The sequence below is a fragment of the Anser anser genome, assembly GCF_964211835.1.
Source record: "Anser anser genome assembly, chromosome: 1".
Lineage (NCBI taxonomy): Eukaryota > Metazoa > Chordata > Aves > Anseriformes > Anatidae > Anser > Anser anser.
In genome coordinates this window covers 155,822,121-155,837,906 of record NC_139720.1, presented here as the reverse complement: position 1 = coordinate 155,837,906, position 15,786 = coordinate 155,822,121, and the positions used below count along the sequence as shown (strand labels likewise).

Here is a 15,786-nt window from a genome sequence, read left to right as displayed (position 1 = left end):
AAAACACTGCTCTGCAGTTTTTCTAAAAAGCCCAATTCCAGTAGAGATTACGAAAGTTAACTAGAAATTATGGGTATTTTGTTGTTGTTTGTTTTTATGTTTGGAGGTGTGTGCACTAGTTTTTGTGTTTGTTTGTTTTTTACCTTGTCAAGGGAATTGCTTTTGTCACTGTGTCTTTCAGGAAGACTGTTTCCCGAGTCTGTACTTATAAGAGAGCCTCTTGAGTCAGCATTCCTCACACAATTAATATTTGGAGTTGATGTGGTGTACGGGGAAGCTAAACAAAACAAAATGATATAAAAATCTCAAACGATACATATACTGAAAAAGTCACTCCATAGTCAGACTTCTAAAACCACCATATATGTATATATTTCTTACGAAGGCAAACAATTACATTTAGGACCTGAGGGAATGGCTTGAAGCTGCAACAGGGGAGATTCAGGCTGGATATCAGGAAAAGGTTCTTCACTGAGAGGGTGGTCAAACATTGGAACAGGCTCCCCATGGAAGTGGTCACGGCATCGAGCCTGCCAGAGTTCAAGAAGCATTTGGACAATGCTCTCAGACACATGGTCTGATTTTTTGGGTGACCCTTTGGGGACCCAGGGTTAGACTAGATGAACCTTGTGGGTCCCTTCCAACTCGGATATTGTATGATTCTATATACTTCTAATGAAGGTAAGCTTATTCTATATTTTCAGCAGTGTATGTACACACGCACTTGCAGATTTACGTAGAAATACATGCACACTCATATGTAAAAACATACGTATCAATAGATATATACTTGCATGAAAAAACAAGTTTGTAGAAAACTTCCTCATTTTTCAGATGGCTTTTTTTAATTGACTAGTAACTGATATAACTAATTACAGCAGATAACAACAAACAGAAAATCATGTTAAGAAAGAGAGGAGGATAGCCACAAGTGCAAGCAGCATTCCACTTAGAGGTGGAAAAATCACAGAATCGCAGAATGGTTTGGGTTGGGAGGCACTCTAAAGACCGCCCAGTTCCAACCCCTGCCATGGGCAGGATGCCTCCCACCAGACCAGGTTGCCCAAAGCCCCATCCAGCCTGGCCTTGAACACCTCCAGGGATGGGGCATCCACAGCTTCTCTGGGCAGCCTGTGCCAGTGCCTCACCACCCTCACAGTGAAGAATTTCCTTCTTATATCTAATCTAAACCTACCCTATTTCAGTTTAAAGCCATTTAAACTAAACAATCATTTTATCATTTACAAATCCATGGATTATGGTGCTCTTGCCATAAGTGACTAAGGCTATTCTTGCCTCCTATTTCTCTGCAGCAAGACAACAACTATAAACTTCGATGGAGGGGCAGGGAGGGGGGGAAACAGCTCTCTTCAGGAAATAGCTTTACTTTCAAATAGAAAAACAAAACAAAACAAAAATCCCCGAAGAAAGATCTCATTTGCAGTCTGAATTCTGGACCTAACAGAATAGCTGATTGCATTAAGAGTTCTGTACAAGTGACAACCAAGTACAGAATCAAAAAGCAGCCAAAACTATACACAAAACAATTATTTTTAGTAACAAAAGAAAAATAATTTGTTTTTGTTTTTAAACGCTTACCAATGCCAGAGATAACACCAAACAGATCTTTAGGAAGATTGTTATCCAATGTGTTTACTGATTTTTGTGGTGTTACTAGTTGATTTGCAGTCGGCAAATTAAGTGCATCATCCTTTGCACTCTGCTTGGAAAAAAAAGAAAAATGTGATTATTGTTTTCCAACATGGGTTTAGTTAGTAATACATATTTTACCTTCTAGTGCAGAATTTGTTATATATTTCTTTCATATTTAATTTCTATTGGCTCTGCTCAAAAGCATGTAATGAGATGTTCAGGCTTTTGAGCAAGTTTTAGATAGCCTCAAAGTTAAAGTACCTCAGCAAAAGTTAAAAATATGAATATTCCATACAATTTTAAACAATGTAATACAGATGTTGCCAAAACACCCAGACTACTTTTATTTCAAACTTCCAAACATTTCTGTTGTTAGAAGGATATTGTGAGTTTCTTTTTTAATTAGCAAATGGAACACAGCAAAATATGGAAAAAAAATAGAGATTTGTTTAATCATTAAATCTCGATTCAACTATTGTATGAGACCATAATATATCAATATACTCCTTCACAAATTCCCTTTGAATTCATGCTCCTGTAATCCTCTTCTCCTACAGCTGTTCCAAAAGCATATTTCTTTAAGGCTAAAAACTCTAATTTCTAGAGAATTAACTAAATTTATTTCTGGTCTGTTTATGTCAGTGTTGGACTGAACGGGAAAACTGGAGTTACAAAAAAAAAAAAACAACCACACCTCCATCTACCACCAACATCCAGTCTTTTCTGCTGAACAGCACAGAAGCTAACGAATCCATCGTGACTTTAGCAAACACAACTGATTATCTGCGTTAGATGTCAGGGGAGTATTCTCTGACATGAGTATGAAGTATGTACAAGTGCCTCCAGTACCTCTACAAGAGTAGAGGCAAACTTTTTATACAAATTGTCAGGGAAACTAATGAGAAGTTTAATTTCTGTTAAAAAAAAAAAAAGAGACATCATAATTTAATGAAATCTTACAATCTTACAATAAATTTATCAAAACCTGGGTAATAAGACACAAAAGGAAGGCAATGAAATTGCAGAAACAACTGTTGTTTTTCTTTTGTTGTTGCTGTTTTTGTTTTGTTTGTTTTCTACTTTAACTATACTGTTCCTTCACCTTCTTTTTGACTCCTCTAAAAAGGACAGCTAAAGATGCACTGGGAGAAAACGTAAGGTGTTATATGGTAGTATAAGCAAATGACATTAGAATGATGCTGCAGTAGTCTGCGAGGCCAGACATTCTCCACAGATTTTCTGAAGTTCAACTGAGGATTACTAAATGTACTGTAACTTGTATGTAGGATCAAGCTGGACAACTATGACATTAGTCATAAAACTTAGCTGGACCAGAGAAACAGCAGCCAAAACCATGAAAGGTAACTAAACTTCTAATATAGTATAAAGCAAAGAGAGCAAACTCACAGAATTCTGAAACTTAAAACTCTTTACCGGAAACGTGCGGTATTTTATATACACATTACCAATAAATTATGATAAAAAATAATTCAGAATACCAGCTAGAAACGGTCACTCACATTGCTTGAAGGATTAACAGGAAATGGAGACACATCTTTAACATTGATCCGTTGAACATTTTCTATAAGCAGTCCAAAGAGTGGCAAGTACATAGTGGCTATTCTTGCTTGATGGCTCTAAATAGTTTTACAGTTCATTATCAAATTACAGATTTGATTTCTAATCAAAGATTATTTGTTAACACTATTCCTTAATTACAAAAAAGAAGCATTTAGCAAACTTTTTTTTTTTTATGACAGAGTCAAAAGCCATGGTCACCATTACTTCATTGTAATTCAAAGAAGGTCAACAAATTTTCTTTACTGTTTCAATATAATGCAGAAAAAAATCTGAATTAATGTGATTTCAGCTAAGACTAGCAAAGTAAATTAACTTTACATTAGCTTGATAAATTCATGACAGTATCTTAATATTTAATGGCTTCTTCACAGCACAAATGAATCCATGTTTTAAAACAAAAAGTCCAGGAAAAAACATCATTCAAAATTTACTATTATGCCTTGTAGCTTTCTTATACTCACTTTATCAATAATAGATGACAGAAGGACAGCTCCCAAATATTAAGAGCTAATGTTTAATGAAAATAAGAGCTTTAAAAACAGTTTGTAAAGAATCTAAGCACAATAGTTAAGTTACACTATACCAAAAATATAACAAACACATGTAAATTATGCTAAAAAAGGTACATTGTGCTCTCATTTGGTAAAAACATTCAGGTTTGCAGATTGAATTTGATACAATTGTCATAACCATTTTCATCACAGACACAACTTGAGTAGAAATAGCATGGCTGCAAATTAATAAATTTTTGTGAAAGAAAAAAAACACTCTTACATGTGTGCACACTATTATTTTGTACTACTAACATAGAAATACACTTACCCTGGAAGCATATCTATCATCAAAAGAATGCTTTATCATCAAATTCTTGAGCACACTAATAGCAATCTGCCGCACTTCTCTGAACTCCTGTAATGCATTTCCCACCTCCCTTAGAAGCAGTCCCACTAAGAAGTGATTCTTACAGAACTCATCTGTTAGTGAATAGTCCAGGTGAAGGTCTGGAGGTAAAGAAGTTCTATGTAAGAAATGGCATTATTTAAACTAATTTATCAATTAACTTAATATTAATATTAGTATTTCCAAGGTTATTGGCAGTCATATATATTCATATTCAGACATTCATTAATATAAGCATAAATATTTGTGTGTTTGTATATATGTGTCACATTAATGCATAATTATGCAATTATTAAACAGTGATGTATATTCAATCAACAGAAGCTGGAAAAATATAAATATTTGAAAATATATATTTTTAAATCATATGTTTTTAAAATATTGTCCAATATTCAAAAGTCTTCCTAATAAAATTTACATGGATCAGTACCTTATAGCTTCATATTCAACTTTTAAATCTATATTTATGCACTGAAATGGCACGTAGTGCATAAAGGTTATGCACATCCTATATTTCAGAAATTTAGTTGCATGGCAGAAAGAAGATTTAGGTTTTGGTCTGTAGTTCAGTCCCAGGTTAGTAAACTTGAAGGACTGCAAGCAAAACTTGGATTTTACAAGTTTTAGATTTTTGTGCCGCAGTTTTAAGTTCCTTCTTCATTATCTTCCGTTTATCTACCTATTACAAATATAGACTATAAAGCCTGCTAACAACTGATCTTAGTTAGTTCATAATTTCTAAGAAAATAATCCCCAAATTTTGCAATGGATAATAAAAGCGTAATGAAGAGACTGCATTTGCATCACACATGTCCAATTTAAACAATTTCACCTCATCAGCACACAAAAGGACACAAAAGATATTTAAACAATCTAACTTAAATCCACATAAATTAGAAGTGCATTGTAATACAATAAGCATTTTTTGCTACATTTGATTAAATTACTATCTATTCTAGAAATATTTACATATTCAGTGTTAATTGCACTAGAAATAGGATTAAAGAACATTTAATTTTAACATTTGTACTTAACCATTACAATGTAATTTTATCTCACAAAATATTTCATATCTCTTAGTAACTGTAAGTCTATGCTAAGCCACATATAGAGATACATATATAGACACACAAAAAAACACACAGCACATCTTAAAGTCAAACTGCTCCCCTATAGGAGTATTTTATGTACTAAAAATAATCCACCTAATTTATGGAGTAAATATATAACAAATTAAGAGAAACTTTAGCTTAAAAAAATCTTACTTTACCTTAAAAAATCTTACTAGAATGTATATAATTTAAAAATATCAACAAAGAAGCTTTTTAAGAATTTTTCACATTCGCTTTGATTGCTCAATAGAACAGTAAAAGCCAGATACTAATCTGAAAGCACTTTCATTTTTGAAAGTCCTCCCAGTACAGGAATCCATTAAATCAGAAAGAAGCAGAGATACAATGGCACAAACTTGCTACAGTCCTCTTTGTAACTCACATAAGAGCCAATCTCATGTCAACTGAGATCTCCTACTTGGGACACCAAAACAGGGCCAGAAACATTTCCAATAAAGGTCTTTTTTTTTTCCTGGCCAAACTCCTAGTTCACCAGCGAGCAGGATTTTACACTGTTCTTTACTGTGTAATCAGAAACACTATTTTTTCTATTTTTGCTATTCTTTAAGGAATAAAAGGAAAAAGCCAAAGACAAGCACAAGCTCTATGCAGTTCTCTAGCTCTTACTCCCAAATGTTGTTCTATCCCCTTGATGAAAGCTTTAACTAGCTATACTCAAATTTACTAAGCCAATATTTCAAAAAAAATTAATCTAATCTACAAAAATACAATTTTAGTCAGCTTTACTTGTTATCTGTAAAGGTACTTTCCTCATTTCTGTTTATGGTTGTTTGCCGCAGTTCAATGCTTGGAAGACATTAGTAATATCTTCAGAGCCACAAATATAATAACTAACATACTATTTGTTTTGGCTCAAGGTTGGAAGTACCAGGAGCCCAAATGGGCTAAATAGGGCACTCATGACTGAGCTACGGTGCAAAAATTCATGAACATGAGATGGAAGCAAAAACAAGGTACAAAGGAGGAATGGTCACGTATAAAGGGATAGTGCTAGGAAAGCCATAACTCAGCTACAGCTGAAACTGGTAACAGACTGCGGTGGTGCGGGAGCCCCCCTCCCCAGGCCACTCTGTGATCTCAAGGTAAACTAATGTTACGTTCTTGGCATTGTTACAAGTGCAGTGAGTTGGGATAGTTAGGCACTCCCTAACTGTACCTGGAACTCCTGCTACCTGGATACCAGAACCATACAATCTGGAAGGTACTAGATTGTACGGTTGGTTGGCAACACAAGAATTACCCAACCTGAACTGTGGCCAGGGTAGAAAAACACTGACTATAGTCAACCATCTCACAGTCCTATAAATACCGGTCCTAAGCAAAGAGCCCTTTTGAGCTCTACAGTACCAGAGCGGGCTATGATCTAGGATCTCCCCCTGAGGTGGGACGCCTCTCAGGGCAAGACTCCTTGAGGTTCAGTGATCGTCTGCTGAATACGCCGACGCAGAGGAGGGTGAGTAATTCACCAAAAGAGGAAAAGTTCTTGAGCACACAACTGAATTTAGTAATCCCCAGTATCTTGTTGTACGGACATCCCTAATCCCTTACTGCATAGAAATCCCCAGTCTCTTGTTGTATAGAAACTGATTCCTTGCCTTAAGCCTTCTGTGTGAACCTTGCCATTTACAAATCTTTAACTAAGTCATTGTTTTTATTGTAGCAAATACTACTAAACCATTGTGTTAAATAGGCTAATGATTAACAGATGATTAAGTGCTACTAAAGAAAAAAAATACAATCTATTTTGTGATTTACCCCAAAGGAATTAATAATAAACCTTAAACTGCTGATACATCAGATCTGCGTAAAAATGTCATTCATGACATGGACATCAATGGCAACAAGAACAGTTTCTACCACTGTAGTAGCATTAAATGGCTGAACAAGGAAAACACAGGACATTTACTGAATGGAGATGGTGATTTAAAGAAAGTGGAGTTGGGTAAGACCAAGGTAGCTTCGTTACCTTCACTGCCATGGTTCCCAGGCCTTAAGAGTCTAGGGATTAGGTTCAAGAAAGGGATTTATCAGTAGTGGATGAGAAGCATGTTAGGGATCTCCTAAGAGACTTCCAACCGTGCAAATCCATGGCACCAGATGAGATGCTGAGAGAGTTAGCTAGTAGTATCATTGGAAGGCCACTCCCTATCACCTTTGTTAAGCCATGGAGATCAGGGGGCTCCCATGATCAGTGTCTTGCAATGACTGAAGAAAAGCAGATGTAATACACATCCAAAAAAAAACAAAACGAAAAAAAAACAACCATGAATTAGAGGACCCACATTGGTCCCTGGTACATTCATGGAGTGAGTCCTCTTAGAAACCATTTTTTGACATGCGAAGGAGAAGAGTATGGCCAGGAACAGCCAGGATAGATTTATCCAGGGTAAACCATATATCCTGGTTTAAGCTGGGATAGAGTTAATTTTATTCCTAGTAGCTGTTACGGTTCTGTGTTTTGGAGTTAGGATGAGAATAATGCTGATAAACACACTGATGTTTTAGGTGTTGCACGACAGTGCTTACACTTAGTCAAGGACTTTTCAGCTTCTCATACTATCCTGCCAGTTAGGAAGCTGGAGGTGCACAAGAAGCTGGGAGGGGACACAACCAGGACAGATGGCCCAAACTGGCCAAAGGGGTATCCCATAGCATATGACAACATGCTGAACATTAAGATGGGTTGGCTGGCTGGGGTGGAGGAGTGCCTGCTGCTCAGGGTCTGGCTGAGCATTGGTCAGTGGGTGGTAAGTAATAGCATTGTGCATCACTTGCTTTGTATATTCTTTTATTATCCTTCCCTTTTCTGTCCTATTAAACTGTCTTTTCTCACAAGTTTTTGCATTTTTTTTTCTCCTTGATTCTCTCCTCCATCCCACTGGAGGTGAGGGGTGATTGAATAGCTGTGTGGTGCTCAGCTGCCTGCCAAACTGGACCTGACCACTCAAAGCTTTTACATACTGTAAAAGGGGGTAAAGTTTCTGTAGCCAGCTGGAGGAAAGGGACTCATCCATGAGTCAGTATAGAGACAGAGCATGCTTGACTAACCTGCCTTTTATAAGTAACTTACTAGATCTGTGGATATGGGGAGAATAGCACTTGCCAGCATTGTCTCTGACAGCATCATTGAATCTAACCTGGGACATTACAGTCTATGTGAGTAGACACCTAAATGTGCCAAAGAGCTACGTGGATCATTGGGCTTAGAGGCTGGTGGTTAATGGCTTGTACTTTACTTGGAGACCAGCTACAACAGGAGTTTTCCAGGCTCTATCCTATTTAAAACTACTTCATCCACAACCTGAAAGAGGAGATGGAGTGCACCCTCCTCAGGTTTGTGTATGGCAGAAGACTGAAGGGTACAGTTCATATGCTTGGGGGCAGGGCTGCATTTCAGAAGAATCTAGATGGGCTAAAGGAACTTTAATCAACTCAACAGGGACAAATGTAAAATTCTGCACCTGAGATGGATGAACTCCCTGTAATGATACAAGATACCGAACGACTGGCTTGGGAGCAGCTCTGCTGAAAGCAATGTCCTGGTGGACAGCAGGTTAAATAGGAATCAGCAGGGCATCCTGGCAACAACGAAAGCTAACAGCATACAGGGCTGTACCAACAGCAGCATTATCAGTATATCAAGGGAAGTGTTTATTCCCCTGTATTGACATTTATTAGGCCTATCTGTAACGCCATGTGGAGTATTTGTGCCTTCTAGTACAAGAAAGATAAGTTAACTTGACTGAGCTCAGTGGAGTGCTGCCAAAGTAGATATAAGGCTGGAGAGCACATGCCTTGCCAGGAGAAACTGAGGGAACCAAGCTCATTCAATCTGCAGAATGAAAGGCCTGAGGTGACTTGAGCAGGAAGGTAGACTGCAGACCTACTGAAACCCTTTCACACCTGAATGATCTATGGAAAAAAAAATACACCAGGCCTCACACTGCACACCTACATAAAGGAATGTTGCAGCTTTTAATTCACTAGCCGTGGTAGTCTAACTCAAAAACAAAACAAAGAAGCAAACATTTATAGCAAGAAAGAAAGGCAAGAGTCAAAGACATAGTTTACCACGTTTCAATAACTAGGTACTTTGCACAGATTACTCTGCTACCTACACTGTTCCTTTGAGTTTAAAGAGATCAAAACTTGACATTTCCATTTAATAACACTGAGGTTTCTAACGCATCATAGACCTGCATTTACACAGCTTATTTGTTTATTAAGAAAAAGGTGACACCTGAGAAATACATCGTAGACTTCTTTAGAAGAATTTACCTTGGTATCTCTGAACTCTGCCTTTTCCAAATGGCATTGGTAGATTCAAAGGTATGTAGTGCTCATGATTACAGACTACACGGAGAAATTCAAATTTGAATTCAAAAAGAGTCTGCAAAAATAATTTTAAAGTATAAATTAAACAACTGATGCAGCGGTTTGCATAACATTAAAACCAGCTTTCTTACACACAAGGGTGATTCCTCTCAGTTTTGTAGTGTGAGGGACATAGTCCTGTCAATGTTCTGTATGTCAGCAAAAAATACTTTCAGCACAATTCATACTTGACAGCTGGATATAATTCTAATAATTTTGGACAATGGGAACAGTGATTTGGACATGCATCCATACATAATAAGCTATAATATGCTATAAGAAAAAAGTCTGAACTCTCAGAAGAAATTTTCTGGATTACTGGTACAAGGTCTTCCCACTACAGTAAATTTATAGAAACTTGGATATCGAAGATCCACCTAATGCTTCCAACTTTAACCTTTCACATTTATGCTTAGAATTTCTGCTTAGTGTTGCCCACCCCTCCTCATTTTCTCAATATACATGCTCTGCAGTTGTGAATTTGCACCTGGAGATGTGAATCAAAATATGGAAAAGTGGTTTTGTGGAAAAAAAAAAAAAAGATCTAGGCACAGTGTACGTACTTATAAGTAACACGCTTGAGTGTAACTAGAAACAAGTCTGAAGGACTCTATCCACATGCATCAAAAAGAAGCAACTCCTAAAACTAATTTGTTTAAAAACAGAGTACCTTTGGATCTCCTGGTGTAAAGCAGCTGATGTAGTTATTGATTTGCTTGAAAACAAAACCTCTGTCCATAAAAGTAAAACACCTCTGGGGGAAAAACAAACAAAAAGATGGAATTGATTTAGTATTGCTTCAGCGCTCAGTACTTGTATTTCACTAGTTTATTTTCGAAACATATTGATATTTCAGTCAGTTTGAACATAAAAAAACAATAAAACAAGCAATTTAAATATACGTATACGTATATGCATATCAAATTTCCCCTTATAATCCAGAATGTAAACTGCAAATAAAAGAACTGTTTGAAGATAAGAAATGTATCTTGACAAACAAAAATGACATATCATTAGCAGCTTTATCTACCATTTTATTCCCCATGCTCTTTTCTCCCTTACTGGTTGAAAAAAGAAAGATACTAAAAGACTATCTACACCAAATTCATGAAAATAAACTTTTCTGGGATTAAAAGATAACTAGATGATATTTGAAAGGGGGGGGGGGGGGGGAGGGCAAGGAAAAAATAAAAATTTTGATAAAATATAAATTCATTAAAAATCAAACCTCTGAAAAGATGTACTTTTGATCACAAAAGACAAATTGTATTTCAATGCATTTTAACTTGGACATAGAATTATACTTAGAAAGCATTATGCATGTTCAGTTTTATATGGGTCAGCTTTAAAATTCTTTAAAATCCATGAAGAAACAGTATTACTGCAAAAGTAACCACAGAGCCTGTCACTTGTGTACCTACTTTTATGAAGGCAGCAAGGCTATGGTTGGCATTTTTTGAAGCCTCTGGATTGTCTCTGTACTTCTGAGTGATGTGTGGCATTAGCATATTAACAACCGTCTCAACCGCATGATGAAAGGAAGCAGAAAATCTCTGGTTTCGCAAGAGCTAGAAGCACAAATTCAGATACATATTTAATATGGTTTATAGCACTAAAATATATGAAAACTTATTTTACATTAGATATAGATAACCTGACAGGGAAGGAAAACACAGCATTAAGGTTTTCAAATTCTCATTGTAGTTTAAAATAACATTTTATTTAAATTAAGATTTTCCTGAGCCTTTTGTAAATTTTCATCCACGCTTTTTCTTTCTTTCTTTCTCATTATCCACTTCAAATCTCAGCGCTTCCAGCCTTCAAAATCTTACTCTCCACGTTTTAAGTTTTCACAATTAGAACTATTTTGCTTTGCTTTTACGTACCTTCTCACTTAGCCTAAGAGATCTCCTCCACATTTATGATTTACTTGCTTCTACTCACAATCTATATTATCTTCATCAATTATTTCATACATCCCGACCCGTATTGGTCAGTAAGTTCTCTTCAACTTATTGCCACTGTAGAGCCTCTTTTATTTCTCTGCATCTTACAGTCTTTGTTAAATTGTGTTTTCTCCTAAGGGGCTTAATGACTGGTGGAGTGAGGCTGAAGAAGAAGCTAGCTTTGACAAAAGCCATTTTAACTATACAGTCATTATTGCTTTTCTTTCTGAAAACTGTGAAATCAAAATGTCCAAGTGCTTTGAATACTTTGTCATTTGCATACCTTTTTGAACTAAATTGAATGCAACATTCCTAGGCAGAACAAGTCATTGGCAGGGCACTACAGAAATCAATGATTATACAATTTGCTCTCATTGTGTTTGAGCTGTGCTCCAAAGTCTTTAGTCCTATCTTATGAAAAATAAGGTTTCTAAATATTAAGGTCGGAAGAGATACCCATATAAATATCAACAGTATTTATTAAAGAAGTAAGGCATGCCAGTCAGTGTCCTAAAATATACTCAGTATTTTTTGGACAGTAATTAAATATTTTTAAAATACCACAAAAATCTTGCTATAGAAATAATTTTGCTGTACCTAGAACTGCAGAATTTTATCAGAACTCCTAAGAAGAAAATATCTGAATGCATCTTTACTAGTTTACCCAATAAGACAGAAAAAAGCAAGCAAAATACTTGAGAGAAGATCTGCTCTTTCATGTGACAGAAAAGATGACAATGAGGTTAGTTCTAAAAGTGAAAATGTTTTTTTAACATCATATGTGAAGAAAACAATTAAAATCTGCAATAAAATTCAGTTCAGTAGTTTTCTTTAGCCATGAAATTTACATCATAGTATTGCAGGAGAGGAACAAGCAAGAACAGCAGTACATAGCAAAGAACTAGAATCTAAAAGTGTGTGTTAGGAAAATTTATTTCCATTGTACAATTTGAACAGTTCATATTTGAGGGTTGCTTTTGAAGATACTATTAAAAACAAATAAAATGCTAACCTGAAACGAATGAGGTTCCTATACAAGAAATATACCTAACATACAGAAGAGAAACAATCCGAACCTAAATGGAGCTCAAGAATAAACTGGTACAGGGAAGAGCGGGACAAACAGAAACTAGAAGGGTATTTTCCAGTATCAAGTTTTGTTTGCTTTTATTTAAGTATGATTACTACACGTTTCTATAACAATACCTGTAAGTTCTAATAAAAAATGTGGCAACATTTTGGTAGTTTCAATGTTTCATAAAAAAATCTCTGCACAAGCTGTTACCATCTTAGAAATATTTAGGGCTATAAAACCTACTAAATTGATGAAAAACTTCACTATGCTTCCTTATCTTCTGAAATAGGATGGGAATCAAAGAAGTTAGAAGTGCCATCAGTAATTAGGTCACATTTTTGTGGTCTATTTCTTTCTGGCAACTTGAAATCATAAATAAAATGAAACTAGCAGTTAGCACCTTCTTTGAAAAGTCACAGTTTATTCATTAACAGCATTTGCTCTGTTTTATTCACAATCATGCTGATACAAGGTAATCAAATCTTTCTCAGTCAGCTGACACACTCTTTCTTTACCAACTTTGTTTTCCCCCCAAACGAAAATCTTGTTAAAATTGTGTCTTCCTCAGATGCATGTGGTCTCCATATTTAATTTGTTATATTTGTTATTAGGATTACATGGGTCAGTAAAGGTTCACTAGCTTCGAGATAATGAGTCAGTATAATTATTATTTCCTTCCTCCACAAGGATAACAACAACAATTTAAAAAAAAAAACAAAACACGCTTTTAGTAATGTGAATGCTCATCAATAGTAGTATACCATACTTTGCAGGAGATGCAGATTAAGGGAGAGAAAACTGAAATCATGGACAATGGCTGAGTCATTCTGAAAAGTGAATTTCATTTGTCTTTTTGTTTGTTTACACAGACTCCTGCTTTTAAAAAGACTATAGTCTACTGTGCTTATTTTATCCACCATCTGATCTCAATTTAAAAATGTAATCACTAGGGTAAGAAAGTTATAATTAAATTAAGGAAATGGGTTTGCATGATAGCAAGTTAGCGGTTTATTTGAAGTATTCTGTTTTTTTTTTTTAAATATATATACTTTTTCCATACTCGTGAGGATTTTTGTAGGTTTGTTAGAGTCAGGAAAAATTATTTAAACCCTGTTTAGCTAAGCCAAAACAACATTATTTTGCAGAACATCACCTAACCAAATCCAGCAAACATCCTCAAGCTATACAAGTTTCACACACGTCATGTTTTAAGAAACTTGCCCAGCTATACCACATTATGTAATTCAAGAAGATGCAATTTTTTAAAAAAGTCGAATACTGTAAAATAAAAAGCACTGCTAGGACTGTCAGGTAAGGACTGAAACCAACAAAAATTCTTTTATTTCTTTCTTCCAATATCATTTTTAAATGATACAATTTTAATTCAATTCCAGAAGTCTCTGGAAAATTTCAACTTTAAATAAAAATCAATGTTTTCGGCTTTATCAGATTATATGTTCATTTCCATTTCATTTATTAACTAATACAACTAATTTAATTGATTATAACAAACAAAACCACAAAATACAGTGTGGTAAAATAAGAAATACTCCATTAACGGAATGAACAAAGGCACAAACTCCTTCCTCAAGGAATAACAAATCAATAAAGGAAATTTACATTTATAGATCCTCCTGTCTTTTCCTAAACTATTTGAGCAGATACCACTGAAACAGCAAAATACCAGTGAAGAACACAGAAGTCCGTATGAATATTTTTCTTTGGTTTGAATAAACTCCATTTCTGTTGTCTAGTAGTATACAAAATCGTAAGTTTTGTCTTTTTGCTAGGAATTTTGAGGAATCCCCAATCAGCTGATCAGTTAACACATGAGCAAGAAGTTTGATATCCTAAACCTAGAAGGATGCACTACACTGCATGCACAGAAGCCTCCTGATGCATATATTTGTATTCTGAAAAATCCTAAACATGATGCCTATCATAGTTGCCTAGACAGCTTCGGAGTGCTGGTGCCTGGTGGAAAAGCGACCTTGGGGTATTGGTCAATAGCTGGCAGAACATGAGCTGGCAGTGTGCCAAGGTGGCCAGGAAGGCCAAGGGCATCCTGGCTTGTATCAGGAACAGTATAGCCAACAGGACCAGGGAGGTGATCGTCCCCCTGTACTCAGCTCTGGTGAGGCTGCACCTCAGCGTGCAGTTCTGGGTTCAGTTTTGGGCCCTCACTACAAGAAAGACATCGAAGTGCTGGAGTGTGTCCAAAGAAGGGCAACAAAGCTGGTGAATAAAACAAGTCTGACGAGGAGTGGCTGAGGGAACTGGGGCTGTTTAGCCCAGAGAAAAGGAGGCTCAGGGGAGACTTTATCATGCTCTGCAATTGCCTTAAAGGAGGCTATAAAGAGGTGGGTGCTTGGGAGAAGAGCCCAATCCGAAGTGATAAGGGGAAATAGCCTCAAGTTGTGTCAGGGGAAGTTTAGATTGGATATTAGGAGAAATCTCATTACTGAAGGGGTTGTGCATCATTGGAATAGGCTGCCCAGGGAAGTGATTGAGTCACCATCCCTGGAGGTTTTCGAGAAATGCGTAGATTTGGAACTTAGTAGCTTGGCTTAGTGGTAGACTTTAGTACTAGGTTAAAGGTTTGACTAGATGATCTCAGAGGTCTTTTCCAACCTGAATGATTCTACGATAAATATCAAGAAATCTTACTAAAAGGTCTAGTGATTTACAAGGGCTGCTCTACTATATGGATTTTAGAGGGTTTCTATCCTTTCAGAATGATGTTAAACCTAGCTCTGTAGATCTTTCTAATATCTCATTTGCTTTCTCCCGCTTTGCTCTTTCCCTCCTTTCCTTACAAAAGAAATTGTTAGAAGAAGGGTTTTTTAATAAAATTATTGATTGGATAAACTGGACAATCAAATTGGATAATCAAATAAAATTATATGATTGGAGAAAGAAGAGACTGCACAAATTGCCATTAGAATAACTTTTTTTTTTTGACATACCTTCACTTTAGAGTTTTCTATCAAATACTGAGCCATTGATTTTATTAGAACTTCAAAGAAGAACCAGGAATACTGCAGAGAAAAGAAAATATTCTGTGAAATTGCTGTGGGTATTGAATAACAATTTCAATACATTTAATTCCTATACTTTAGTTATG

General features: G+C 35.9%; 1 protein-coding gene and 1 long non-coding RNA gene across 17 annotated transcripts in view; one reads left to right on the top strand and one right to left on the bottom strand.

The window, feature by feature from the left end:
• Positions 1–15,786, bottom strand: part of DOCK9 (dedicator of cytokinesis 9) — a 129,794-nt gene that overhangs the window by 37,950 nt on the left and 76,058 nt on the right. For all 15 annotated transcript variants that reach the window (XM_083818642.1, XM_083818638.1, XM_083818641.1 and 12 more), the window contains 8 exons: positions 15,629–15,700; positions 11,063–11,209; positions 10,312–10,395; positions 9,546–9,657; positions 4,057–4,235; positions 3,174–3,290; positions 1,600–1,720; positions 144–277 (listed from right to left, as the gene is read on the bottom strand). In XM_083818642.1, coding sequence (XP_083674768.1) covers positions 144–277; positions 1,600–1,720; positions 3,174–3,290; positions 4,057–4,235; positions 9,546–9,657; positions 10,312–10,395; positions 11,063–11,209; positions 15,629–15,700 — 966 coding nt within the window. The remainder of the gene's footprint in view (positions 1–143; positions 278–1,599; positions 1,721–3,173; positions 3,291–4,056; positions 4,236–9,545; positions 9,658–10,311; positions 10,396–11,062; positions 11,210–15,628; positions 15,701–15,786) is intronic.
• The window catches only part of LOC310890177, a 28,039-nt gene continuing 16,497 nt past the window's right edge, over positions 4,245–15,786 (top strand). For both annotated transcript variants that reach the window (XR_014577082.1, XR_014577083.1), the window contains exon 1: positions 4,245–6,720. This is a non-coding gene — a long non-coding RNA (uncharacterized lncRNA). The remainder of the gene's footprint in view (positions 6,721–15,786) is intronic.